Source organism: Coturnix japonica, chromosome 22 (assembly GCF_001577835.2).
Source record: "Coturnix japonica isolate 7356 chromosome 22, Coturnix japonica 2.1, whole genome shotgun sequence".
In the NCBI taxonomy this organism is placed as follows: Eukaryota; Metazoa; Chordata; class Aves; order Galliformes; family Phasianidae; genus Coturnix; species Coturnix japonica.
Genome location: NC_029537.1, coordinates 811585 through 834008, shown reverse-complemented (window position 1 = coordinate 834008; position 22424 = coordinate 811585). Strand labels below are relative to the sequence as shown.

General features: G+C 57.5%; 4 protein-coding genes across 8 annotated transcripts in view; 3 read left to right on the top strand and 1 right to left on the bottom strand.

Moving 5' to 3' along the window:
• The window catches only part of ADD2 (adducin 2), a 9031-nt gene extending 3617 nt beyond the window's left edge, over nucleotides 1-5414 (top strand). The window contains exons 5-15 of the mRNA XM_015883019.2: nucleotides 125-205; nucleotides 285-434; nucleotides 879-1022; nucleotides 1109-1207; nucleotides 1341-1517; nucleotides 1602-1850; nucleotides 2252-2371; nucleotides 2453-2542; nucleotides 2621-2777; nucleotides 2849-2947; nucleotides 3623-5414. Coding sequence (XP_015738505.1) covers nucleotides 125-205; nucleotides 285-434; nucleotides 879-1022; nucleotides 1109-1207; nucleotides 1341-1517; nucleotides 1602-1850; nucleotides 2252-2371; nucleotides 2453-2542; nucleotides 2621-2777; nucleotides 2849-2947; nucleotides 3623-3921 — 1665 coding nt within the window. The 3' untranslated portion in view covers nucleotides 3922-5414. The remainder of the gene's footprint in view (nucleotides 1-124; nucleotides 206-284; nucleotides 435-878; nucleotides 1023-1108; nucleotides 1208-1340; nucleotides 1518-1601; nucleotides 1851-2251; nucleotides 2372-2452; nucleotides 2543-2620; nucleotides 2778-2848; nucleotides 2948-3622) is intronic.
• On the top strand, nucleotides 5236-7363 carry SNRNP27 (small nuclear ribonucleoprotein U4/U6.U5 subunit 27). Of its 3 annotated transcripts, none has more exons than XM_015883020.2 (6): nucleotides 5236-5677; nucleotides 5855-5977; nucleotides 6115-6230; nucleotides 6399-6478; nucleotides 6689-6753; nucleotides 6906-7363. In XM_015883020.2, exons 1-6 carry the CDS (start codon nucleotides 5265-5267, stop codon nucleotides 6958-6960), a joined length of 852 nt encoding a protein of 283 aa, XP_015738506.1. In that variant the 5' UTR covers nucleotides 5236-5264; the 3' UTR covers nucleotides 6961-7363. The 3 variants fall into 3 exon arrangements, with proteins under 3 accessions (XP_015738506.1, XP_015738507.1, XP_015738508.1); XM_015883022.1 differs by having other exon boundaries at nucleotides 5641-5677; nucleotides 5855-5975; nucleotides 6112-6230; XM_015883021.2 differs by lacking the exons at nucleotides 6399-6478; nucleotides 6689-6753; nucleotides 6906-7363 and having other exon boundaries at nucleotides 6116-6221.
• Nucleotides 7364-9004: 1641 nt separating this feature from the next.
• On the top strand, nucleotides 9005-16016 carry MXD1 (MAX dimerization protein 1). The gene is made up of 6 exons (XM_015882950.2): nucleotides 9005-9332; nucleotides 9417-9516; nucleotides 11555-11584; nucleotides 12246-12360; nucleotides 12866-13025; nucleotides 13104-16016. Exons 1-6 carry the CDS (start codon nucleotides 9074-9076, stop codon nucleotides 13289-13291), a joined length of 852 nt encoding a protein of 283 aa, XP_015738436.1. The 5' UTR covers nucleotides 9005-9073; the 3' UTR covers nucleotides 13292-16016.
• Nucleotides 16017-16402: 386 nt separating this feature from the next.
• C22H2orf42 (chromosome 22 C2orf42 homolog) lies at nucleotides 16403-21925 on the bottom strand. 3 transcript variants are annotated; one of them, XM_015882949.2, is made up of 9 exons: nucleotides 21496-21925; nucleotides 20100-20929; nucleotides 18950-19057; nucleotides 18769-18852; nucleotides 18325-18429; nucleotides 17463-17570; nucleotides 17133-17233; nucleotides 16894-17059; nucleotides 16403-16721 (listed from the first exon to the last, which is right to left on the bottom strand). In XM_015882949.2, exons 2-9 carry the CDS (start codon nucleotides 20923-20925, stop codon nucleotides 16507-16509), a joined length of 1713 nt encoding a protein of 570 aa, XP_015738435.1. In that variant the 5' UTR covers nucleotides 20926-20929; nucleotides 21496-21925; the 3' UTR covers nucleotides 16403-16506. The 3 variants fall into 3 exon arrangements, with proteins under 3 accessions (XP_015738435.1, XP_032304800.1, XP_015738433.1); XM_032448909.1 differs by lacking the exon at nucleotides 21496-21925 and having other exon boundaries at nucleotides 20100-21371; XM_015882947.2 differs by lacking the exon at nucleotides 21496-21925 and having other exon boundaries at nucleotides 16894-17056; nucleotides 20100-21370.
• Between the last annotated feature and the right edge of the window lie 499 nt (nucleotides 21926-22424).

Genomic DNA, 22424 nt, shown 5'->3' with positions numbered 1-22424 from the left:
TCCCCTCTTTTCCCCCCTTTCCTCCCCTCTTTTCCCCCCTTTCCTCCCCTCTTTTCCCCCCTTTCCTCCCCTCTTTTCCCCCCTTTCCTCCCCTCCCTTTCTCCTTTTTCCTCCCTCTTTTCAGCTGCGGGTGAGCAAAGAGCAGGAGCACTTCCTAGTGGCCCCCCAGGGGTTGGCATGCAGCGAGGTGACCGCAGCCAGCCTGGTGAGCGTATCCCTCCCACATCCCCCCCCCCGCATCCCAACACTGTCCCCACGCACTGAGGGGTCCCCTCCGTCCGCAGATCAAGGTGAACGTGCTGGGGGATGTGGTGGAGCAGGGCAGCACCGACTTTGCTCCTGATGCTCGTGCCTTCAGCCTCCACGCTGCCATCTACGCTGCCCGCCCTGATGCGCGCTGCATCGTGCGCCTGCACACCCCGGCCACTGCTGCGGTGAGAGGGGAGAGGGGGATTCGGGTGCTGTGCCATCATATTCTGTGCCATCTTATTCTATGCCACATCATGTCACGTTCCTCGTGCCACCCTGAGCTACTTCGTGCCCTGTTGTGCCACACGCTGCTTCTTCCCATCCTGTTGTTCCATGCTGCATTGTGCCATGTTGCACCTCACTGTGCTGCATTGCTTTGTGCCACGTTGTTCTGGTTGTGACACACTGTGCCAAGCTGTGCCGTGTCCTGCTGTGCCACACTGTGCTGTTCTGTGCCACGTTCTGCCTTGCTGTGTTGCGCTGTGCCATAATGCTGTGCCATAATGCTGTGCCATAATGCTGTGCCATAATGCTGTGCCATAATGCTGTGCCATACCCTGCCGTGCTGTGCCATACTGCTGTGCCATACCCTGCCGTGCTGTGCCATACTGTGCCATGCTGTGCCGCAGGTGTCAGCCATGCGCTGTGGCGTGCTGCCCATCTCCCGTGCTGCTCTGCTGCTGGGGGACATCGCCTACTTCGATTTCCGTGGTGAGGTGGAGGACGAAGCCGACCGGGTTGAGCTGCAGAAGTGCCTTGGCCCCACATGCAAGGTGGGTCTGGGGGGCAGGGGGTGTCATGGTGCTGGTAACAACCCCTCCCCATCACACGCTGTGCTGATGCTCCTTTGCTGCTGCAGATCCTGGTGCTGCGCAACCACGGGGTGCTGGCGCTGGGTGACACGGCCGAGGAGGCGTTTTACAGCATCTTCCACCTGCAGGCGGCCTGCGAGGTGCAGGTGAGAGCTGCCCCCACAACAGAGACATGTCAAGCTCTGGTGCATGGAGCCAGGCATGGTCTGGGCCATGCAGTGTCCCCTGAGCTAACACACAGAGCTGTGCAAAGCCTCAGCCATGGACACAACGCTGCAGGTGTCGGCGCTGGCGAGTGCAGGTGGAGCAGAGAACCTCATCGTGCTGGAGCGAGCCAAGCACCGTCCCCACGAGGTGGGCTCCGTGCGCTGGGCTGGCAGCACTTTCGGCCCCATGCAGAAGAGCCGGTTGGGAGAGCATGAATTTGAAGCCCTGATGAGGATGTTGGACAACCTGGTGAGCAGCTGTGAGCGAGCAGCCAACATCCCTCCATCCCTTCAGCAAATAACACACACAGCTCCATAACGCTTTGCTCTGCAGGGTTACCGCACCGGCTACACCTACCGCTACCCCTTCGTGCAAGAGAAAAGCAAACCCAAAAGCGACGTGCTCATCCCCGCCACGGTGACGGCCTTTGTGTTCGAGGAGGAGGCGATGCCCAGCCCTGCGCTGCGGCAGCACGCTCAGAAGCAGCAGAAGGAGAAGACGCGGTGGCTCAACACACCCAACACGTACCTGCGGGTCAGCGTGGCCGAGGAGCAGCAGGGAGGCCAGAAGACCAAGACGACCGTATGGGGTTGTTGGGTTCTTTGGGGTTTTGGATCCGACTGATGATTTCTGGGGGGGGCTCATTGATTAAAGGGAGGTGGGGGATGCTCGGAGAGTTGGTTGCACCAAAGGTGGGTGCACACAGGGAGCCCACAGGGTCCTCCAGCAGTGAGAAGAGCTTGGTGTGCCCACTTAGTTTCTCATATCTGCCTTTACTTACCCCATAGTGCCTCCTTTTATTCTCAAAGCCCACCAGCAGCACCCAGCGCTTTGTTGGGGTGCATTTATCCAGGTTTCCTCACTCAGTCCCATGCATTTCTTGGGGCTTGTTCTCCATTATGCCCAGTTATTGGGGTTTCCTCTCTCCTTGCCATACGTTCACTTGGGTTTGCTCTCCGTTCCACCCATCTCTGTGGGTGCAGTGGCTGAAGGCTGACGAGGTGGAGAAGGGCAGCAGCGGCACCGCCATCCGCATCGAGAACCCCAACCAGTTCGTGCCCCTCTACACCGACCCTCAGGAGGTGCTGGAGATGAGGAACAAGGTGCGGTGCCATCCGAGTGACCCTGGAGGTGGGATCCCAAGGGCCACGTTTTCCCACCCTCTCTCTGCGTCTCTCCTGTAGATCCGTGAGCAGAACCGCCAGGATGTGAAGTCTGCGGGGCCGCAGTCCCAGCTGTTGGCCAGTGTGATCGCTGAGACCAGCCGCAGCCCCGTATGTCCCCCATGTCCCCATGTCCTCGTTCCTCCTCGTGCCAGGAGGTGACGCTGCTATTTGGGGGGGGGGATTCAGTCCACAGAAAGCCATTTGGGGGATGCTGACACCAAAAACCCATCCCAAGAGGAGGCCCCCGCTGAGCCGGAGCCCCCAAACCCTTTCAGCCAACTCACAGACCAGGAGCTGGAGGAGTACAAGCGAGAGGTGGAGAGGAAGAAACTGGGGCTGCAAGGTATGAGCTGGGGGAACAGTGAGCATCCCAGAGCCCCATTACGGGGTCTGTAGCCATATGTTTGTCTGCAGGAGACAAGGAGGAAGAGGAGACTCAGGCATCCCCTACAAAATCACCACCGGGGTCCCCAAAATCCCCCAACAAAAGTGCAGCCCCGGAGGGTCCGGAGGGTGAGTGGGGTGTGGGTGGGAGAGGGATGAAGAGCAAAAACCCCGTGGAAAATAGTGAATAAACATCAGCAGTGCCTTCGTGCTGCCCCATAGAGCAGCGGGGATGCACAATGGCCCCATACCTGATGCATCCCCTTTAAGGTCAATGTAGGATTTAGGCACCCACTGTGGGGAGGGGGGGGGGCTCTGCGGGGACTCCCAGCGTCGTTACCCACACACCGTGTACATCTGTTGTATGCAACCTGCATGGGTCTGGGGGCTTGGGGGGGTGGTGGTGGGGGCTGCTGGCTGTCTCATCGTGTCTCATGGTGTCTGTCCGTCTGTCTGTCTCCACAACGTCTTCCTTTCTCTTTCCTCCATGTGTTGCTTTCACCCCAGGAGTTCCCCCCGACTCCGAATGCTTGTCACTGTAGTAAGTACAGAGGGGGCCGTGCTCCAGCAGAGCCCGCTCAGCACCTGCAGCAGGACATACCTGGGGTTGCCTTGCTGGTGCTGCCCGCTTTGTTCCATTGCTGAGGGCTCCATCCTGTGGGGAGGGGAAAGGCTCAGGGAGGCTTTTCCTATGGGTCCTGGTGGTTTATAGGGTTGGATCCTGCTCCTGCCTGGGTTGACGTGGGGAGGGCGATGGCAGCTGGCAGCTCTGCAGCACTCACCTCTCCCTCTCCCCTTATCAAGGTGACAAGAAGGTGGAGGATGGCCAAGCTCCGGGCGATTCCTCCACCGAGAAGGAGCCGCCGGCGGTGGTCAATGGGAAGGATGAGGAGCAGAGCACCGAGGAGAGCAAAGGGGGGGACCAGACAAGCACCCCAGCCAACCCAGAGCAGGACACCCCCAAGGAGAAGAGCGAGACGGTGACCAGCACCCCCGTCTCCCCCGAAGGGTCACCTTCCAAATCCCCGTCGAAGAAGAAAAAGAAATTCCGCACCCCATCTTTCCTGAAGAAGGGCAAAAAGAAGGAAAAGATCGAATCTTGAGCCTCCCCCCCCCCAGAAAAAAAAGGCTTTGGTCTTTTCAAACGGGGAGGGGTCTGCGCCGTGCGTCTGGCCGTGGCGCAGCCATAAACCCTGGAGGTGAACAATATGGCACCGTGTGTCCCCCCCTCACCCCCATCACCCGCTATGGAGGCGGCCACTGATCTTACCAAGAGATTTTGGCCCATCTGCTGCTTGGGGAAATACCCACCGCCACCTCCCTGCTCCCACCAGCACCCCCCCATCTCTCCCAGGCACCTACATGGGCTGTGAGGTTTCTTTGTCCCACCCGCTGCTTGTAGAGCCCTCAATGTTGGGGCACAGCCCGGATGCTCTTGGTTTTGAGGAAGAAAAGGGTGTTTTGTCGCTGTTTTGGGGTCCTTAAAGAAAACATTTCGCTTCACGCTCTGCTGGAACGACGTCGGCTTTGCCCCCTCTTTGCCTGAGTGATGGGATGGAGCCCAACACCGGAGGATTGGGATGCTTTCCTTCTCAGATTGCAATCCTTACCCCAAGGCTGTGAGCCAACCTCCATCCCCTCCTGGTGCCACACTCACACGTTGGCTGCTTGCTGGAGAGCAGCAGGATTTTTGCACCTCACCTGAGAACACAGGAGACGAAGAAGCCTCGGGGGCAGAGCCGTGTAAAACAAACGTCACTCACTAAGTGCTACTTTGGGATGTCGATCCCCTTCAGTAGGAGGCACTGCCCTGCTCCCCCTGCACCGTGTTATTGAGTGCCTGTACACATAAAGAGCACCACAGCTGCTTAGCCCAGCTCCGGACTCCTGAACACACACAGATCCTCATTGCCCAGCCTTACAACCCAAAGGGAAGGAGAAAAAGCAGCTCTGAAGCCTGGAAAAATGGCTTTTGCTGGGGGGGGGGGGGTCACTGAAGGCAGGATTGAGTTGGAGGGGATCTCAGGGGCTGCCTGGTTTCATGTCCTGCCCCCATGGATGGGGCACCCCCAGCTGTGGGCAGCAGTGCCTCCCTGCCCTCTGAGTGAGGACTCTCCTGCTGCCATCTCATCTCCATCTCCACCTGATGGCTCCAAGTCATTCCCCATCATCCTGCTGCCATCAGGCCATGCAGAAAGTCCCTCTTTATCCTGTCCATGAGCTCCATTTAAGCTCTGGCCCTTCAGCTGCCCTCAGCCTTTCTTACCAGCTCTTCCTGCTGCCCACCCCCCATATTCTCTTGCTGCTTTTTCTCCTCTCCCAGCCCCCCCTCGTGCCCCTCAGCCCCCCTGAGCCCAGCACCCCCCACCCCATTGTGGCTTTTTAGCTCCCATTCCCAGGGCTGTGGCTGGAATGGAACCGTCCCATCCAAGTCCTGGGCTGGAAGATGAGGCTTAGAAAAGGCTTTGGGGCACCATCACGATGCTGGACGATGCCTGAAGCCCCCGCTGCGCTCGGTGCCGTGGGGTTGGGCTGCAGGCTGGTGCTGGGAGCGCTGTGTAACGCCTGCCTGTACATAATAAACCCCATGTTCGGCCCCAGTGTGCTCAGAGTCCATGGAGGGATGCGGGTCCGGCCCCGAGCCCTTCTGCAGGCCGAGAGGGGCCGCCCCAAGGGGGGCACAAAGCGCTTGTTACCCCCCCCGGACCATTTTGGAGGCGGAACCAAAGCGCTGCGGTGCTGTTTCCGGCCGGAGAGTGGGGAGAGAGGACCGGAGCGCCGGAAGTGGGGAGGGGGTGAAGGCGGAAGTGGGGGGCGGCGCCATGGGCCGCAGCCGGTCCCGTTCGCCGCCGCGTCGCGGTGAGGAGATGGGACGGGAATGGGGGGGGGTGAGGGGGCGGCTGGGTACGGGGTGGGGGTCTGTGGGCGGACAGGAGCCGGGGGGGGGGTCCCGGGGGGGCTGCGGGGCCTGGGGGTGAACGTGAGGCCTTGCCCGGGGCCTTCATCATCCTCATCCTCATGTCCCGTTGCCCTCAGATCGCCGCCGATCTCGATCCGCTTCTCGGGACCGGGACAGGAGGAGGAGGGAACGGACACGATCCCGGGACCGGGACAGGAGGAGAACGAGATCCCGGTCCCCGCATCGGCGGAGATCCAGGTCAGGAGCCCGGTACCGTTATCTCCGTTCCCTTTATCTCCGTTCCCTTTTATCTCCGTCCCCTTTTCCATCCCCGACCCCGTTCCCCGTTGCTCCGGTTCCCGTGATTCTGATCCGTTCATACCGGCCGTTTCAGGTCCCCCCCCCCCCGGCGGCACCACTCCAGCTCGTCCTCCCCGCTGAGACTGAAGGAGAGACGGGACGAGGAGAAGAAGGACAGTAAAGACACCAAAGGCAAAGAGCGGCAGATCACGGGTGAGCCAACATCCCCAACAACCCTTATATTAACTCATGTTGGGGTTATCGGTGCTGTGAGCAGCATTGAGGGGCTCTTTGGGACTTATTGAAGTGCTTTAGAAGTGTAAAACCACCGGTTGTGCTGGGTGATGGTGGGTGAATCCCCCTGTTTCGTTGCCTTTACAGAGGAGGATTTGCAAGGCAAGACGGAGGAGGAAATCGAGATGATGAAGATGATGGGCTTCGCTTCTTTCGACACAACAAAAGTGAGTTTGCTGGGCTCAGAGCTGCCTTTCCTCACCCTGCAGGGCTGCATTACAGCACAGTGTTGCTTGTACCCCAAAACAACTCCCCCCGTTGCATTGCACCCATTTGATGTGGGGTTTCTCCTTCACATCCCGGAGCTGTGGCTCTGTTTGCTTTACGTGGGCAGCTCTTGGTGCTACACACAGCTCTGCTCTTTCTCCTCTTTCAAGGGCAAGAAAGTGGACGGTGCTGCAAACGCATACGCCATCAACGTGTCCCAGAAGAGGAAATACAGGTTTGTGCTGCTGTGATTGCACTGAATCCACCTGTTTTCATGTGATAAAACAGCACTGCTGGGAAGGGGGGGAGATAAAACAGCATCTCAGAGTCCAGGTTGTCTATGGGCACAGTGAGGAGCTGATCTGTTCCTTCTCCTCTCCCCCACAGACAGTACATGAACAGAAAAGGAGGATTCAACAGACCATTGGATTTCATCGCTTGACGCTGCACGGAGCAGCTCTGCCTTGTTCACACACCTCAAAGGTGGGACAGGACTCCGTCACTCCATCCTCAAAGGGATTTTGGGGTCATTTAGAGCAAATCCGGGTGCTCTCGCTCTGCCCTGCACCGAGGGAGGGTGAACTGAAGCTCATCGATCTCGGCTCCGTTTGCTCCTCGCCAGGATTTCCTGCTGGTTCTATTGGTTGTTGTGTTATTTTTTTTACCAGCTCAGCATCGTCTGATTCAAACCCATCGATATTTTTCCCTTTCCTTTCTGGTTCATCCCCAATCTCCCTTTATTATAACATCACTCAGGAATAAAGTCAGCGAGAAAACGCTGCTGGAAAACCCACCCAACAGCTGATCCCCAACTCAACCTTTGGGATTTGAGCTGAACAAACTCACTTTGCTGCTTCTTTGTGTGTTCAATGGGTCACCCCAGGGTTGGGCAGGGATTCCAACCCAAACCTTGGGCAGGGATTCCCCCCATACAGGGATTCCCATCTCAGCTCTATGTTCCCTCAACCCCAGGAGGTGGCAGCACAGCCCTACAGCCAACATTGCTTTCAACCCCATCTCAATCAGCACATAAACCTCCCAGCGATGCTTTAAGATGAGGACATGCGGATCCAGCCCGGAGCTGAGCTTTTTGCTATGAGTTTTATGGGGTTTTGTGCTATTTTAGGGCAGGTTTGACTTAGTAAATCCAGCCCTTATTGGTGCCGGTGACTCACCCGGGCTGTCAGTGCCATACGGGGCTGTGTTGGTGCCCTGTCATCACTGCGACACGCCTGGAGCCCTGCGATAAGGCCCCGCTGCCAGACAGGGAATTCCCAACCCCCCCATCCCATCATTTCCTTTATCTCTGTGCTAATTAAACCTCATTAAACCAACCTGCTCAAAATGAGGAGAAAAAAGCCCATTTGTTTGGCCACACTTAGATGTGATGGGTGCTTTCATGAAGCCCCCAGCCCAATCCCCCCCCATTCACCCCCAAACCCCCCCAGCCGTGTTCTGCTGTTCAATGGGGTTCTATTTAGGGCCGCTGCATTGGGGGCGTGTTCCCCTTTTGACCCCCCCCCCCCATTAACACACACCCAGGTTTATCTGGTTTCCGTGCTGGGGGGGTGAGTCACCCCAGGGCAGGGCTGGGTTTCGGGGTGTGGGGAGGAAACAGCCTCCCCCCCCCCAAAAAAAAAAACCCAATTCCATCCCATTGGGCTCTATGGGGTGTGGGGGGGGTCCCTGCTGTGGGGTGAAGGGCGGCACCTTTGGGTGCTGGGGGAGGACTATAGGGGTCCCAGTTAATAGGGGTGGCTGCTTATAGGGGCTGCCTGTTTCTTATAGGGGCTGCCTGTTTCCTATAGGGGCTGCCTGTTCCTTATAGGGGCTGCCAGTTTCCTATAGGGGCTGCCTGTTCCTTATAGGGGCTGCCTGTTTCCTATAGGGGCTGCCTGTTACTTATAGGGGCTGCCTGTTACCTATAGGGGCTGCTTGTTCCTTATAGGGGCTGCCTGTTACCTATAGGGGCTGCCTGTTACCTATAGGGGATGCCTGTTACTTATAGGGGCTGCCTGTTCCTTATAGTGGCTGCCTGTTTCCTATAGGGGCTGCCTGTTACTTATAGGGGCTGCCTGTTTCTTATAGGGGCTGCCTGTTACTTATAGGGGCTGCCTGTTACCTATAGGGGCTGCCTGTTTCCTATAGGGGGCTCCTGGTTCCTATGGGGTCTCCATCCTTTATGGGGTCCCCCCATACCGGGGTCCGGGGGGTCCCGGCCCTACAGCCCCACGTTGACACTTGGCCACGCCCCCTCGCCCTCTTCTCGCCCTCCCATTGGCTGCGGGAGGCAGGAAGTGAGTCAGCCCCGTTGGCGGCTCGTCCAATCACAGCGCGCCTTCCCGGAGGGCCCGTCTGATCGGCGACAGCGGGGAGGGGGCGGGGCTTCCATCGGGGCCGAGCCAATGGCGGAAAGGCGTGTCTCACAGCCAACCAATGGCGAAAAGAGACGGTGGGGCGGCATCCAATGAGAGGCGGCGGTGGGCGGAGTCGGCGGAGCGGCCGGGCGAGGAGCTCAACCCGGCCCGGCCCGGCCCGGCCCCGCAGCAGCGGAGATGGCGGCGGGCGGAACCGACGGGGCCGGTGTCGGGTCCGGTATCGGGTCCGGTATCGGGTCCGGTGTCGGGTCCGGTATCGGGTCCGGTATCGGGTCCGGTATCGGGTCCGGTGTCGGGTCCGGTATCGGGTCCGGTATCGGGTCCGGTATCGGGTCCGGTGTCGGGTCCGGTATCGGGTCCGGTATCGGGTCCGGTATCGGGTCCAGTATCGAGCTGCTCCTGGAGGCTGCCGAGTACCTGGAGCGTCGGGAGCGAGGTACCGGTATTACACCGTGTGTCCCCCCCCCCCGGTTCGTCCCGGTGCCGCCCGGCGCTGCCCGCTCCCGTTGTGTCCCCACAGAGGCCGAACACGGCTACGCCTCCACGATGCCCGGACATGGAGCAGCGCGAAGGGACAGAACGAGGAGCAGGAACGGCCGGAGGAACGGAGGGGGCGGAAGGTAACGGGAGGGGGGAGGGGGGCAATGGGGGCACATAGAGACCCATAGAGACCCATAGAAACCCATAGAGAACCATTGGGACCCATAGAGACCCATAGAGAACCATTGGGACCCATAGAAACCCTATAGAGAACCATTGAGACCCATAGAAACCAGATAGAGACTCCATATAGACACATAGGAACACATAGAGACCCATAGGGACCCATAGAGACCCATAAGGACCCATAGAAACCCATAGGGACCCATAGAGACCCATAGGGACCCATAGAGACCCATAGGGACCCATAGGGACCCATAGAGACCCATAGGGACCCATAGGGACCCATAGGGACCCATAGAAACCCATAGGGACCCATAGAGACCCATTGGGACCCATAGAGACCCATAGGGACACATAGGGACCCATAGAGACCCATAGGGATCCATAGGGACCCATAGAGACCCATAGAGACCCATAGGGACCCATAGGGACCCATAGAGACCCATAGGGACCCATAGAGACCCATAAGGACCCATAGAGACCCATAGGGACCCATAGAGACCCATAAGGACCCACAGAGACCCATAGAGACCCATAGGGACCCATAGAGACCCATAGGGACCCATAGAGACCCATAGGGACCCATAGAGACCCCATAGGGACCCATAGAGACCCATAGGGACCCATAGGGACCCATAGAGACCCATAGGGACCCATAGAGACCCATAGGGACCCATAGAGACCCATAGGGACCCATAGGGACCCATAGAGACCCATAGAGACCCATAGAGACACATAGGGACACATAGAGACCCATAGGGACCCATAGGGACCCATAGAGACCCATAGGGACCCATAGAGACCCATAGGGACCCATAGAGACTCATAGGGACCTATTGGGACCAATAGGGACCCAAAGAGAGACATAGAGACCCCATAGAAACCCATGGAGACCCCATAGGGATCCATAGGGACACCGCTGTCAGCCGGGGGTCAGCAGCTGTCACAGGGCTCCGGGCTGGGGGGACGTGGAAGCAGAGGGCACTGCCTGCACCAGGAGATTGGGATCTATTGGGGCCTGTTGAAATCCCATTGCCATGGGGGGGCTGTGGGCTGTGGGGACCTTTGGGGACGCCGCTGTCATGGGATGCTCAGTCTATGAGGATTCCATGTCACAGTGCACACAGCTGAAGGTGCAGTCACACAACGTGGCAGGCAGAGATGCTGACACTGAGCTCTTGATTTCGGCCTTTGCTTTGGATGTTGCCTTGGTGTGGTTCTTGTGCCCAGGTTCCATTTGGGGGCTCTTAAAGTGGCAGATGAGATTCAGATCCAAACCCCCACAATGGGGAGGAGAGATTGTGCCCCTAAATGTGACCCATGGCCAATTCCTGCCGCCCCTCCCGGCTCCTTCCTGCTGTTTGCTCAGGGAGGAGCAGCTCTGCCATCTCAGGGCACGGCACCACGTCCTGCTCCGGATCACGTCGCATGGGGACGGGTGACCTTTGCCAGCTGTGACAGCAGGACGTCCCCGTCCCGTCAGCGAGCGCCCAGAGGTTCCTTAATGGGGAGATAAGGAGCTTCGTTCCTCACTTTAACATTGCTCACAAGGAATGGGAGCAGCAGGACTCGTGCTTTGGGGCTGCTGGTTGTACCTTAGAGATGCGCTGGAGTTGTGCTCTGCTCAGTTTGGGGTTGGTGTTGGGATGAGGAGAGCTTCCCCTTCCTGTGTGGTGCTGCTCAGCGCTGGTTGGGCCCCTTTGCTTCCTCCTCTCCTTTACAACCACTCACCCGGGGGGGTGTGTTGGGTGCTGCTGCCATCCTGTGCTGTTGGTGCTGCTTTGTGCTCCCCATAACCAGCAGCGAGCCGTCCCCATCCCAACCACCTCAGTGGGGTCTCCCTGACACTGCCATCTCTCTGGGTATCTCTCCCTATCCATCCCTATGCCACCACATTTATCATCCTGGGTGCAGTGACCCCTCTGCAGACCCCCCCCCTGCTGTCTGTCGTCCTCCTGGAGCCGAGCATTTCACAAAGTCCTCTTTCTTTTTCAGGTCGACTCACAATGAGATGGAAAAGAACAGGTGAGAATGGGCCGGGACCCACACGGGATCTCTTCTCATTGCACATCAGGGCTGCCCCTCTCCTATTCCAGAAGGAGCCGTGCCATGCTGTGCCCCTGGTACTGCTTAGTGCCCACCTGGGGCAGGCAGCTGGAATTTCCCTGTGGCATTTTCACCCCCTAGAAAGGGGTTTAAATCACACACCTCCCCCTGCTGAGCTGCTGGGGTGCAGCCCAGCCTGATGGAAAACAACCTGAGTGAGGGCTCAGCTCAGTTTGGGATTGACCCCAGCAGCACAAGCGCGTGTTTTGTTGGCAGTGTCATGCAGGAGGCACTCAGTGCAGGCAAATGCCTGTTTATTCGCATGCGGAACGAGATAGGCAGGTCGTTGCAACATCCCCATCTGCCCTGAGTGTGTCAGTGGGGTACGGCACAGGAGGTGTTGCAATGGGAACGGAACCGGAATATACTGAGCATGGGGCATCCTGCGCTGCAGGAGGGAGCGTGGAGTGCTGCACGTTGCCTGCTCCTGACCCAGAGGAGGCTCGAGGGCCGTGCTGTGTTTGCAGCCCTGTGCTGGATGTAGCTGGAGCAGTTTTATTTTGCTGTTCCTGCGCTGATATAGAGGTCAAGATGCTGCGTGGTGTTGGGGCACACTGAGCATCTGATGGTTTTCTTGCAGGCGTGCCCACCTGCGGCTGTGTTTGGAGAAGCTGAAGGTGCTGGTGCCGCTCGGCCCCGAATCCAGCAAGCACACCACGCTGAGTTTACTCATGAAAGCCAAATTGCACATCAAGGTGAGTCTGGCTGCACCAGAAGTTTCTGAGGGAGGGCTCAGACAAAGCTTTTCCAAAGCCCTCAGCCTCGCTCCTGCTCTGTTGGCACCATGTGGCTTCCTGGTGTGTTGACTGCTTTATGGTTTGCCCTTTACACTGTGACTCTCACTGAGCACATTTGGTTTTATGAAGCAGCAGATAACCATGGCGGCACGGCGGGACTCAGCCTGCGTGCCACTGGTGCCTTATCAAGGCCTGGAAATAGAGAAAAGGGATAGAGAAAAGCACTGCATAGAAACCATTCAGAGGAGGGAGCATTGTTAGTGTGCCAGCTCTCTGCTATGGGGTTGTATCAGCAGCAGTCTGGCTCTGAAGGGGTCTGGGAGATCTGGGCAGGCTGATGTGGTGGGTGGTGAGCAGCCCATGGCATGGGTTGGGGCTGGAGGGGCTTGGAGGTGTGAGGCCATGACTCTGATCTTTAAGGTTCCTTCCGACCCAACCATTCCATCCTTTTCTCCCCCTGCAGAAGCTGGAGGACTACGACAGGAGAGCCCTCCACCAGATTGAGCAGCTGCAGCGTGAGCAGCGGCACCTGAAGCGGCAGCTGGAGAAGTTGGGCAGCGAGAGGATCCGCACCGACAGTGTTGGCTCCACTGTGTCCTCGGAGCGCTCCGACTCGGACAGAGGTGAGACCCACACATCTGTGGGTGACGTTTGGAGGCCTCACTGAGCTCCTTGTGATGCCGTTTGCTTTCTGCTTGCAGAAGAGATCGACGTGGATGTGGAGAGCACCGACTCCCTGCCCGCAGACCTGGACTGGAGCAGCAGCAGCCCCAGCGACTCGGATGAGCGCGGCAGCCTGCAGAGCGTGTGCAGCGACGAGGGCTACGCCAGCTCGGGTGTGCGGAGGGCGAAGGCGCAGAGCTCTCACAAGCTGTGCCCTGCTCTCTAAGGATCAGACCCCTCAGCTCTCCCACCCACCGCTCTTTCCTGGTTGGTAGCGAACCAGACCGTCCCGCAGTTCCCTTGTGCCGCTGACACCAAGTCCGCTTTGCCCCGGTCCCAAGCAGGGCTGTGGGTGCTGAGTTTCTCCCACTCGCTTCTCACCCCGTTGGGAAGCTCATCTCAGCGACACTGTACATTCCAGCCCCGTTTTGGTGCGCCTGGGAATATCGCAGCGGTAACAGCAATGCTGGATGAGCTCAGCTTTCCTTTGCCTTGCTGTTACTGCTCCCTATTCCAGATCTTTGTAGTGTTTGCCCACTAACAATCAGCACCAGGGCCCTAATATGCATTGTGTGGGTGAGACCCAGCCTTGTTGGTAGCTCGGAGCAGGTAGAAAGCAGAGGGAGGTCTGCAACGGAGCGTCAGTCGGTGGCCTTCCCTCCACTGACTCTAAAAATTCAGGGTAGCAACGGACCCCTCCTGCAAAGCAAAAAGCTCTGCTCCTCCCGGCAGCCTCGGGATGGACATCTCCAGCTCTGGAAGTTCCTGGAATGCCTCAAAACCAAATGGTGCTGTCCCCGCGCTGTGCCCTCTCGCGTTACGGCCGCGTGTCCTAGGACGGCCTTGGCGCTTCTTGTCTCTGGGACAATTTCTTTTCTACCTCGGAGAGATGAACAAAGATTATCTCCATCCATTTAGCACAAAAACAAACAAACAAGATGCCTCATTGGTTCTACAGAAGCGCTGCTCGGTCCCATCGCATCCATTTAGCAATAAGCGGCGGCGCTGCTGCATGAAGCACTTGCCCGGCCCTTAAGTTGTGTGTGGGTGCTCTCCATGCTGAGGATTTGGGTTTCCACCATAGGGTGCCACAACCAAACGCCAAAAGAAAAGGCCAACCCCGTCCCCTGGCCTCAAGGCTGTGGTTTCCAGCTGTGCCGATGCGTTGAAGCCAACTCGAGCATGTTCTACAAACAGTATTTCTTCATTTTCTTTGACGTGAATGGAGTTATGACTTCATGCTTTACAGGACACTCTGGGATCGCTGTATGCAGAGTCCTCTGATGGAGATGCAGAGATTTCCCCTCAAACCCTCAAGGAAGTGAGTTTTCCTACTTCATCTCTCATGCTCAATGTCAGATGCTTTGGTGATGGGGATGGAACATCCATGTGGGGCTCAGAAGCCATTCCGACTCTTTGAGAAGACTCCTTGGGGATATTTAGTACCAGGTTGAATGGGACCTTGGGCAACCTGATCTAGTATGTGATTGAGCAGTGGGCAGCCCTGCCTGGGGCAGGGGGTTGGAACTTAATGGTCCTCGGGGTCCCTTTGAACCCAAGCCATGCTGTGATTCTAAGAAAACTCATGAAAAACCACCCCACAATGACAAAAAAACAACCCCATGAAGACAAAACCCCATGGAAACCCATCTCAAGAAGACCAAAACTGATGGAAACCACCCCCAAAGACAAAAACCCATGGAAACCCACTCCAAGAAGACAAAGAGCCCACGAAAACCCACAGGAGCCCACCCCAAGAAGACAAAACCCCATGGATAAAGCTGAATATCTGCACTCGGAGGCGCACTGCTCTGACTCATGATGGCTCAATCCCTCTGCAGCCCCTTTCTTCCAAGCACTGATGAAATCCCAGTTCCAGCCCCGGTGTGGTGGGAATGCACTCCAAGGGGAAACAGGAGGAAACGTGTTGTTCTCCACTTAGTTACAGCGAGGGTTAAGGTTTAGTCTCTAACTGTTCATTTTTGGTGTTGTGCCTTTTTGGGCTGACCTCATTCTTTTGGTGAAACTTGGCGTGTTGGGTTTGGTTGTGGGTTTTTTTTTTGTTGTGATTTTTTGCCCTTCATTTCTGTCCCAAACGAAGCAGTGATCCTCTGACCTTTGGACATGCTCCTCTCCAACACACCGGCATTGGATAAAAAGAAACCCCAATAAACTCAAAGCTTTGGCAAACGATGCGCTGCCGTCGGACGGGCACGAAGCTTGAACCCAAAACCACGGGCTTTTCCCCCAAAACTCCAGCTGTGAGCTTGGAGCAGCGCCCTGAGGCCGCCAGCCTTTCCTCAAATTCACCAGCATTACTCAGAGATAAGCTGCAGCGATGAGATTTTTGTTGTTGTTATAAATTGTTGGAAATAAAATGGGGGCAGCGAGGAGCACCCCCTGCGTTTACACAGACGTGCGAATCCAAACCGCTCCACTTGGGGTTGGGAAGCCCCCAGCCCTGGGAGCTGGTCCCCATCCCATCCCTCAATCTGGGGCAGAACAAAGCCAGCAGCGGAGGCTTCTCCATCCCCACCTCAGGAGCCTTCCCCACCTCAGTGGCTTTTGATGCATTTTCATTGCCCTTCCCACTTATTTTATCCCTTTTTTTCCTTCCACTTTACCCCTGAGCCCCAACCCCCCGCTCCTTGGCTTTTTTAGCATCACTTTTGAGTTCTGGCATCTTCTGAACGATAGACACGGAGTGAAAGGGGAGCAGCAGATGGGAGGATGCAAGATTTCCTTACCAGGCGTTCAATTCCCGTTGTACATAGCACGTCACTATGAATCCTGTGTCAAGGCCATCTAATGGTGCTTCTCTTTTTTGTTTTCTTACAAGTTAGCACACGCGGGTTTTTTTTAGAAGAGTCCGTGTTTTAGACAGACCTGGCCGTGTGTCCGTATACTTCTGTATTGTTGGATTGTTAGAGAATAAATTATTTCAGTACGAATGTCCTTGTGCTGCTGCTGATGTACCGGGGTGCTGCTGGTGGGGCTGTGCTGCCTGCAGGAGTCAGGGTCCCTGGCTGTTCTCTCCCTACAAGTCCAGGTGCAGCTCATCAACCTGAAGGAGGAAATGAGCCCCCACTGCCCCCCTCCATCCATGGGGAAGGTGCAGCCGGGCTCTGATGTGAGCAAGGAGCAGCTGGAGTTCAGGTAAATGCAGGCAGTGTTCACCTGGGGGTGCAGGACCCCCATCCCTGCTCTCTGCTCCCCCCAGCTCCTTGCTCTGCATTGATTTTCCCCTCCTCAGCTCTGGGGCTTCCCTGTGTGTGTGTGCTCTGCAGCCCCCCCTGTGCCCCTCCCAGCATACCTGAGTGCAGAGAGGAGCAGCATGCACTTGGTAAGCAGCACTTTTTATTGTTCCAGGTGCAGCAGCAGCTTTGTGCTTGGTTTCTTTCTCTCTTTGTGGCAGTTCTGGAGTGCAGTTCCTCCCAGAGCTCAGGGGAAGGTGATGGTGGTGAGTGGAGCGAGTTCCAGGGTGGGCTCCAGTGCTGGTGGCTGCTGGGTGGAGAAGGAGGCGGGGGGCTGACGGCCGCCCTGGTGCCCGTACTCAAACTTGATGCGCAGCTCTCCGATGTGGGAGTGAGGTAGGATGTTGGGGATCCACTCGATGATGAACGGGGTGGGCTCCTTCTGGGTGGGAGAGGTGTTTCCTACAGGGGAAGGGGGGAGAAGAGGGTGAGTGGGGGGGCACCTCGGTGGTGGGGTGGGTGTTCTTGGGGCTGTTGGTGCAGGGGTTGTGTTTCTGGGGCGTGTGTGTTTTTAATGGGTGAATTTCCCCCCTCTCAAGGTGAGCTGAACTCCCTCTTTCCCTCCCTCACTTACCCACTTTGAGGAAGGTCTTGAGCTCCAGCGGGCGGATGGCCGGCTGCTTCTCCAGGCGCCCGTAGGTCTCAGCGATGCTCTCCACCTCCACCTTGGGGCACTTGAAGAGCTCATAGGTGCCATCCCGGTTCTGGATGAAGCTCCTTGTGATCTCCAGAGGCAGCTGCTGGGAAGCACCGGGGTGAAGGGCTCAGTAATGCATAGCAGTAATGCAGGGTGGGGTGTGTGTTCCCCCTTACCTCGGGTGTATCGAAGATCTGCTTGACCTGCAGGATGTTGGTGATGTGCCACGTGTACTTGGAGAAGGTCCCCAGGGGAAGGGCATCTTTGCGGACAAAAGCTATGGGGGAGGAAAGGGCAGTTAAAGGTGGGGGGGAAGGAGTGAGGCTGGTGATGCAACTTGCTTTTCCTCGCTTCTGTTTCCTTTTGGGCTGCAGTGAGAACGCTTTGTAGGAGCCCACACTATGGGCTGCTACAAACAAGAAGGGGGGGGGTGTCTGTTTCCTGCTGGCTTCTCCCTGCCTGAAGTGGTTTGCAGAGTGCTTCCAGTGTATAAGCGAGCTTCTTACCTGTAGTGGAGTTGGGCAACCTCTTCTTTGTACTCCCACTGGATATCCTCTGCTGCAGCGCATCAAAGAACGCCTGTGGGATGTGGAACACCAGCGGCTCGGGTTTGCCTGTGTGGTCACAGAGAGGGCAGGGCTTAGGGCAAGAGAGTCACTGCTGTGGGTGAGTGGGGCACACAGATGGCTGCTGTGGCTTGCTGGAGGCCAAGGACATCACTGAACTCCTATGACTGACACCCCAGAGACATCTGCCAGAGAGCAGAGTGTGTGTCCTCACTGACAAACTGACATTGCCTTTACAGGGCTAAGAAAGAGACCCCCCTAAAGGTGTTTGTCCTCTGCAGCAGCTGGGAGCCTTATGCAGAACAGCCCCACTGAGGATTTCCACTGCTCTGGCTGTGCTCTGTGGCCACGTGCCCTGCAGGAAGCGGTGTGGCTGACCTGCATGCCACAGGGGATGTAGAAACAGCCATCACCCATAGCTGCTGTACACAAGGAGAACCTGAGCACAACACTGTGCACAGCTCTGCCCTGAGGGCACGTAGGGGACAGCAGCAGCTCCAGACTGGTGAGGGAGCATTTCTCAGATGCCACGTGAGGCACCTCACCTTACCTTACCTTACATCACCTCTTCTGCCTGGCTCCGGGCGGGTTCTTCAAGCATAAATAACCTCTAAGGGAGTTTCTCCCTTCCCTCAGCAATAAACATCAGGCTTTGGTGACAGCTAACACCACATTTGGGGAACAAATCAAAGCCAATGGTTTGCTCTGAGCTGAACAAAGCACGTGCCTCCCTTTGGGCTAAGTGATTTCACAGTCAGGAGCTGGAAGGAGGCTCCCACTGCGGTCCCAAAGCCCAGCTTACCCTCAAACTGGTAATGCATGGTCTGATGGATGCGCTCAGTGACACTGGCCAGCCAGTCTTGGAAGGACAGAGTAACCTGGGACTCATCCAGAAGTTGGTTACAACCTGAAAGGTAAAGGAGAGGGACATCAGCTCCAGCTGCCTGGAGGATTCTGCAGTGCTACACTGACCCTTGTCTCCCCAAGTACCCAGCACACACCTGTGGATGCCCAGAGGGAACAGTTAAGACACCTGTATTAAGGAGAATCCCCTGAGGAGGCTGCTGCTATGGCAGTCTGCATCTCCTGCTTCATGATGAGCCAGGTGGGCAGCCAGAGCCCAGATGTTCTTTCTCAACAAGTATTTGTCCCCCAGAAACCCAACTTTGCCCCATTTCCAGGCAGGATGGGTAGCTCTGGACATCACTGCAGTACCAAAAGAACCCAGCGTGGGGCTGAGCCCTACCTTGCCTTTTCAGCGAGGCAGCAACTGTGGGCTTCTTCAGGCTGCTCCTCCTCAGGCTGGCTGTATCCTGAGCCAGGAGAGGCCCTGGGGAAAGGAGAGTGGGTTGGGACACACGCTGTGCTGACACCACAGCCCACACTATGGGCCTCAGACACCCATCCCCGCTGACCGCGGCACTCACCAGGCATTAAGTCCTTTTTCCTCTTCTTGGCCTTGGCAGCGGCCTCGCCAGCCTGCACGGTGGACTCGGGGCCACACACCAACTGAGGGACAGAGATCCCTTTCAGCCCTATAAGGAACAGCTGTGAGTTACTAAAAGCATCTCTGCCCCACGTCAGCAAGTGCTGCCCTGCTGGGGGGACTCACATCCACCCCACGCTCCATAACTGCTCCATCTGAATGGGTCTGGCAGGACTGATCCACACAGACAGGAGCACTGGGGAAGGAAAGCAGGAGCCTTGAGCCAAATGTTTGGGGTTTGGCTTGGTTTCAGCTCCACCTGACGGGCAGGGAGTGCTCCCCAAAGCACCAGGCAGCAAACGTGCCTACAGCTGCACGTGGAGTTCCCACATCCTGAGCTGCTGCCTGCAAAAACCACGTAGAAAACCAGAACCGAGACCAAGGGAAAAGCCCAGAGGGGAAAGGTGAGGCTGCAGAGACAGCCAGCTCCACAGAGAGCTGGGGAATGGGGAGGGATCAGAGCTGGGGCTCCTGGGCACTAACAGTGCTCTGCTCCCAGCTCGGGTCCCACTGGAAGCCATGTATTGTCCCCAAGGGGATCGAAGGGAACAGTGCTGCACCTCAAGCACGACTGAGCTTAGCAGCACTGAGATGGGGAGTGGTTTTAATTAGCTCAGGTTAATTCACGCAGAGCAGTCTGTATTAGGGAGCATTCCAAACGCTCTCGGGTGCCTCTGTGGGACTAGCTGGGTGCAGAGCACACTAAACCCAGCGACTTCTGCCCCGTGTGGATTTCACAACACCTTCAGCTTTGCTGCTCTTGCCCAAAAGGAAGAAGACACCCAGTTCCCATCCCAGAAGAGGAAGCTCCCCTTGCTACAAGCATCGATTGCAGCAAAGCAAAGGGGACCTGTCCCCCACGGCAGCCCCCTGCTCTGCTCCCACACCTGCACGGGCACGTCACAGCCTGTGAGTGCTTTCTGGTGGGGGGAAGAGCAGGAAATGAAGCCCCAACTGACACAGAACCCATGCGGAGCAGCTGTGAGGGCTGCCATCAGGCCAGCACTGGCTGCAGCATGAGCAGGAGCAATAGGGTGACCTGCTCCCCTTGGTCCCCCCATTACCCCCCTCTCAAAATGAGCCTCAGATACCGCCTGAGTCACAGGTGAGGAAGTCAGCAAACTCCTGGGCCAGGCTCTCGTCGCTGGCAAAGGCACAGATGCAGGCAAAGAAGTGAATGCACCTCTGTGCCGCCGCCTCTTCCTTGGCCGACGCGGCCTTGCCAGGCTTCAGGGTTTGGCAGGAGCAGAAGAACCTGTGCTCCGCCAGCGTCTTGGTGCTCATCTTCTGGCCGAAGGAGGCGTGCAGGTAGCCCAGGCTGTGCTTTTGGCTGGCCTTGCACTTCACCACCAGGACGCTCTTGGTGATCCGCTGCACCAGCGGCCCCGTGGGCTCCGTAGCCAGTTGCCAAATAGTCTGTTTGGTTTCGGGCGAGGCCTGCATGGAATTGAGCACCGAGCTTTTCAGTGTCAGCGGGGTTGCCTCGGTCTGACAGTTCAGGGCCAGTTTGACGTGCTGACATTGGTTCTCCACCACACCCTGCGTGGCCGCCTTCAAGCAGGACGGGACGTAACAACGGCCGGAGCTGAGCTGAGTGATGATGGTCCCGTCCACTGTCTGGATGGCTGTCTCCGAAACTCCCAGCTCCACAAAGCAGCGGTAATCCGGCCCGCGGTCCCGCTGCCGCACCGAATAAACCTGCAGATCGGAGCCGGTAATGATTTTAACGGCGTCGACCCCGGGTTGTTTGCGTGCGCCGTAACGGAACACGGTGCCACAGTTCTTGTTCTTGCAGCTCAGCCCGCGGGTTCCATTGTAAGTCCCGCAGCGCGGACATTTCCTGATGCCCCTCAACGTGGCCTTGCCCAGGTCGGACAGGAATGAGGGCACTTTGCTCCTCACGGCTGCGGGCTCCATGATCCTGGAAGGGCAGAGACGGGGAGGTGAGAGCTGGGGGATAATAACGGGGCTCTGCTGACACCTACAGCACCAATGGAGGCCTCGCAGCTCCCGAACGGAGCAGGGCAGGCGACTCGGTGCCATCAGCCCGGCACAGCCCGGCCCTGCTCACACACACACACGGGATAACGGGGAGGTGAAGCGGTCGGTGTGACGGACACAGTCCTGACATGGGCCTACAGCCCCACTGCTGCCTGCTGTGGGGGCACCAGGGCTGGAAGGAATCACGGCAGCGGGCAGGGGGTCACCGACACGGGCTGGGCCTGTTCCGTTCCCCTCAGGCCCGTTCCCATTCCCGTTCCCATTGCAGGCCCCGTTCCCGTTCCAGGCCTAGGCCTCAGTCCAGGCCCCGGCCCGTCTCCCCTCAGCCCATCTCCTCTCTGACGTCACCACAGCGTCGTCTCCGTGACGTCACCCCCGCCGGCCCTTTCCCTCCGTCCCCCCGCCCCTCTGACGTCACTTCCTGTCCCTCGGGTCCTGCTCCCGCTCCGTTCCCCCTCCCCTCCCGCCCCCTCCCCGTCCCGTTACCTTGTCGCTCTCTCTCTCTCCCCCCGTTCCCGCCCGGGTCCCGCCGCGAGGCCGCTCAGCGCCACACCTCCGCCATGGCGTCCTCCGTCCGTCGCCGCGCTCCCATTGGGCTGCTGCGATCACGTGGGTTCGCCGCACGGGACGCTGGGAAATGGAGTCCACGGGAGGGCAAGCGCGCATGCGCAGTTTCAACTCGAGCTAGGCCCAGTTTCCTTCCTTGAACCCAGTTCCGACCCCAAAAAGAAGCGGGCAAACCCAGTGCGAACATCAGCAACATGGATCCACATACACCAACATGGCTCCAAACATGGCTCCACATACACCAACACGGCTCCACACACGTCAACATGGCTCCAAACACGGCTCCACATACACCAACATGGCTCCACACACACCAACATGGCTCCAAACATGGCTCCACATACACCAACATGGCTCCACACACACCAACATGGGGCTCCAAACATGCTCCCCAACATCCAATCAAACAATGGCTCCACACACACCAACATGGCTCCAAACATGGCTCCACATCCATCAACATGGCTCCACACACGTCAACATGGCTCCAAACATGGCTCCACATACACCAACATGGCTCCAAACATGGCTCCACATACACCAACACGGCTCCACACACACCAACATGGCTCCAAACATGGCTCCACATCCATCAACACAGCTCCTCATACATCAACATGGCTCCACACACACCAACATGGCTCCACATACATGAACATGGCTCCAAACATGGCTCCACATACATCAACATGTCTCCATGTACATCAACATGGCTCCTCATACATCAACACGGCTCCATGTATATCAACATGGTTCCACATACACCAACGTGGCTCCACATACACCAACGTGGCTCCACATACACCAACGTGGCTCCACATACACCAACGTGGCTCCAAACATGGCTC

What these genes read in the sequence shown, in the direction of transcription:
- SNRNP27 (XM_015883020.2), top strand. Translation starts at nt 5,265, where the DNA reads ATGAGGCTTAGAAAAGGCTTTGGGGCACCATCACGATGCTGGACGATG. An exon ending in CCGTTCGCCGCCGCGTCGCG is followed by an intron (nt 5,678 to 5,854) that starts GTGAGGAGATGG and finishes CGTTGCCCTCAG; the next exon opens with ATCGCCGCCGATCTCGATCC. An exon ending in GCATCGGCGGAGATCCAGGT is followed by an intron (nt 5,978 to 6,114) that starts CAGGAGCCCGGT and finishes CCGTTTCAGGTC; the next exon opens with CCCCCCCCCCCGGCGGCACC.
- C22H2orf42 (XM_032448909.1), bottom strand. Translation starts at nt 21,051, where the DNA reads ATGGCACCGAGTCGCCTGCCCTGCTCCGTTCGGGAGCTGCGAGGCCTC. An exon ending in GAAAAAGGACTTAATGCCTG is followed by an intron (nt 18,853 to 18,949) that starts GTGAGTGCCGCG and finishes TCCTTTCCCCAG; the next exon opens with GGCCTCTCCTGGCTCAGGAT. An exon ending in TGCCTCGCTGAAAAGGCAAG is followed by an intron (nt 18,430 to 18,768) that starts GTAGGGCTCAGC and finishes TTTACCTTTCAG; the next exon opens with GTTGTAACCAACTTCTGGAT.
- MXD1 (XM_015882950.2), top strand. Translation starts at nt 9,074, where the DNA reads ATGGCGGCGGGCGGAACCGACGGGGCCGGTGTCGGGTCCGGTATCGGG. An exon ending in CCTGGAGCGTCGGGAGCGAG is followed by an intron (nt 9,333 to 9,416) that starts GTACCGGTATTA and finishes GTGTCCCCACAG; the next exon opens with AGGCCGAACACGGCTACGCC. An exon ending in AGGAACGGAGGGGGCGGAAG is followed by an intron (nt 9,517 to 11,554) that starts GTAACGGGAGGG and finishes TTTCTTTTTCAG; the next exon opens with GTCGACTCACAATGAGATGG.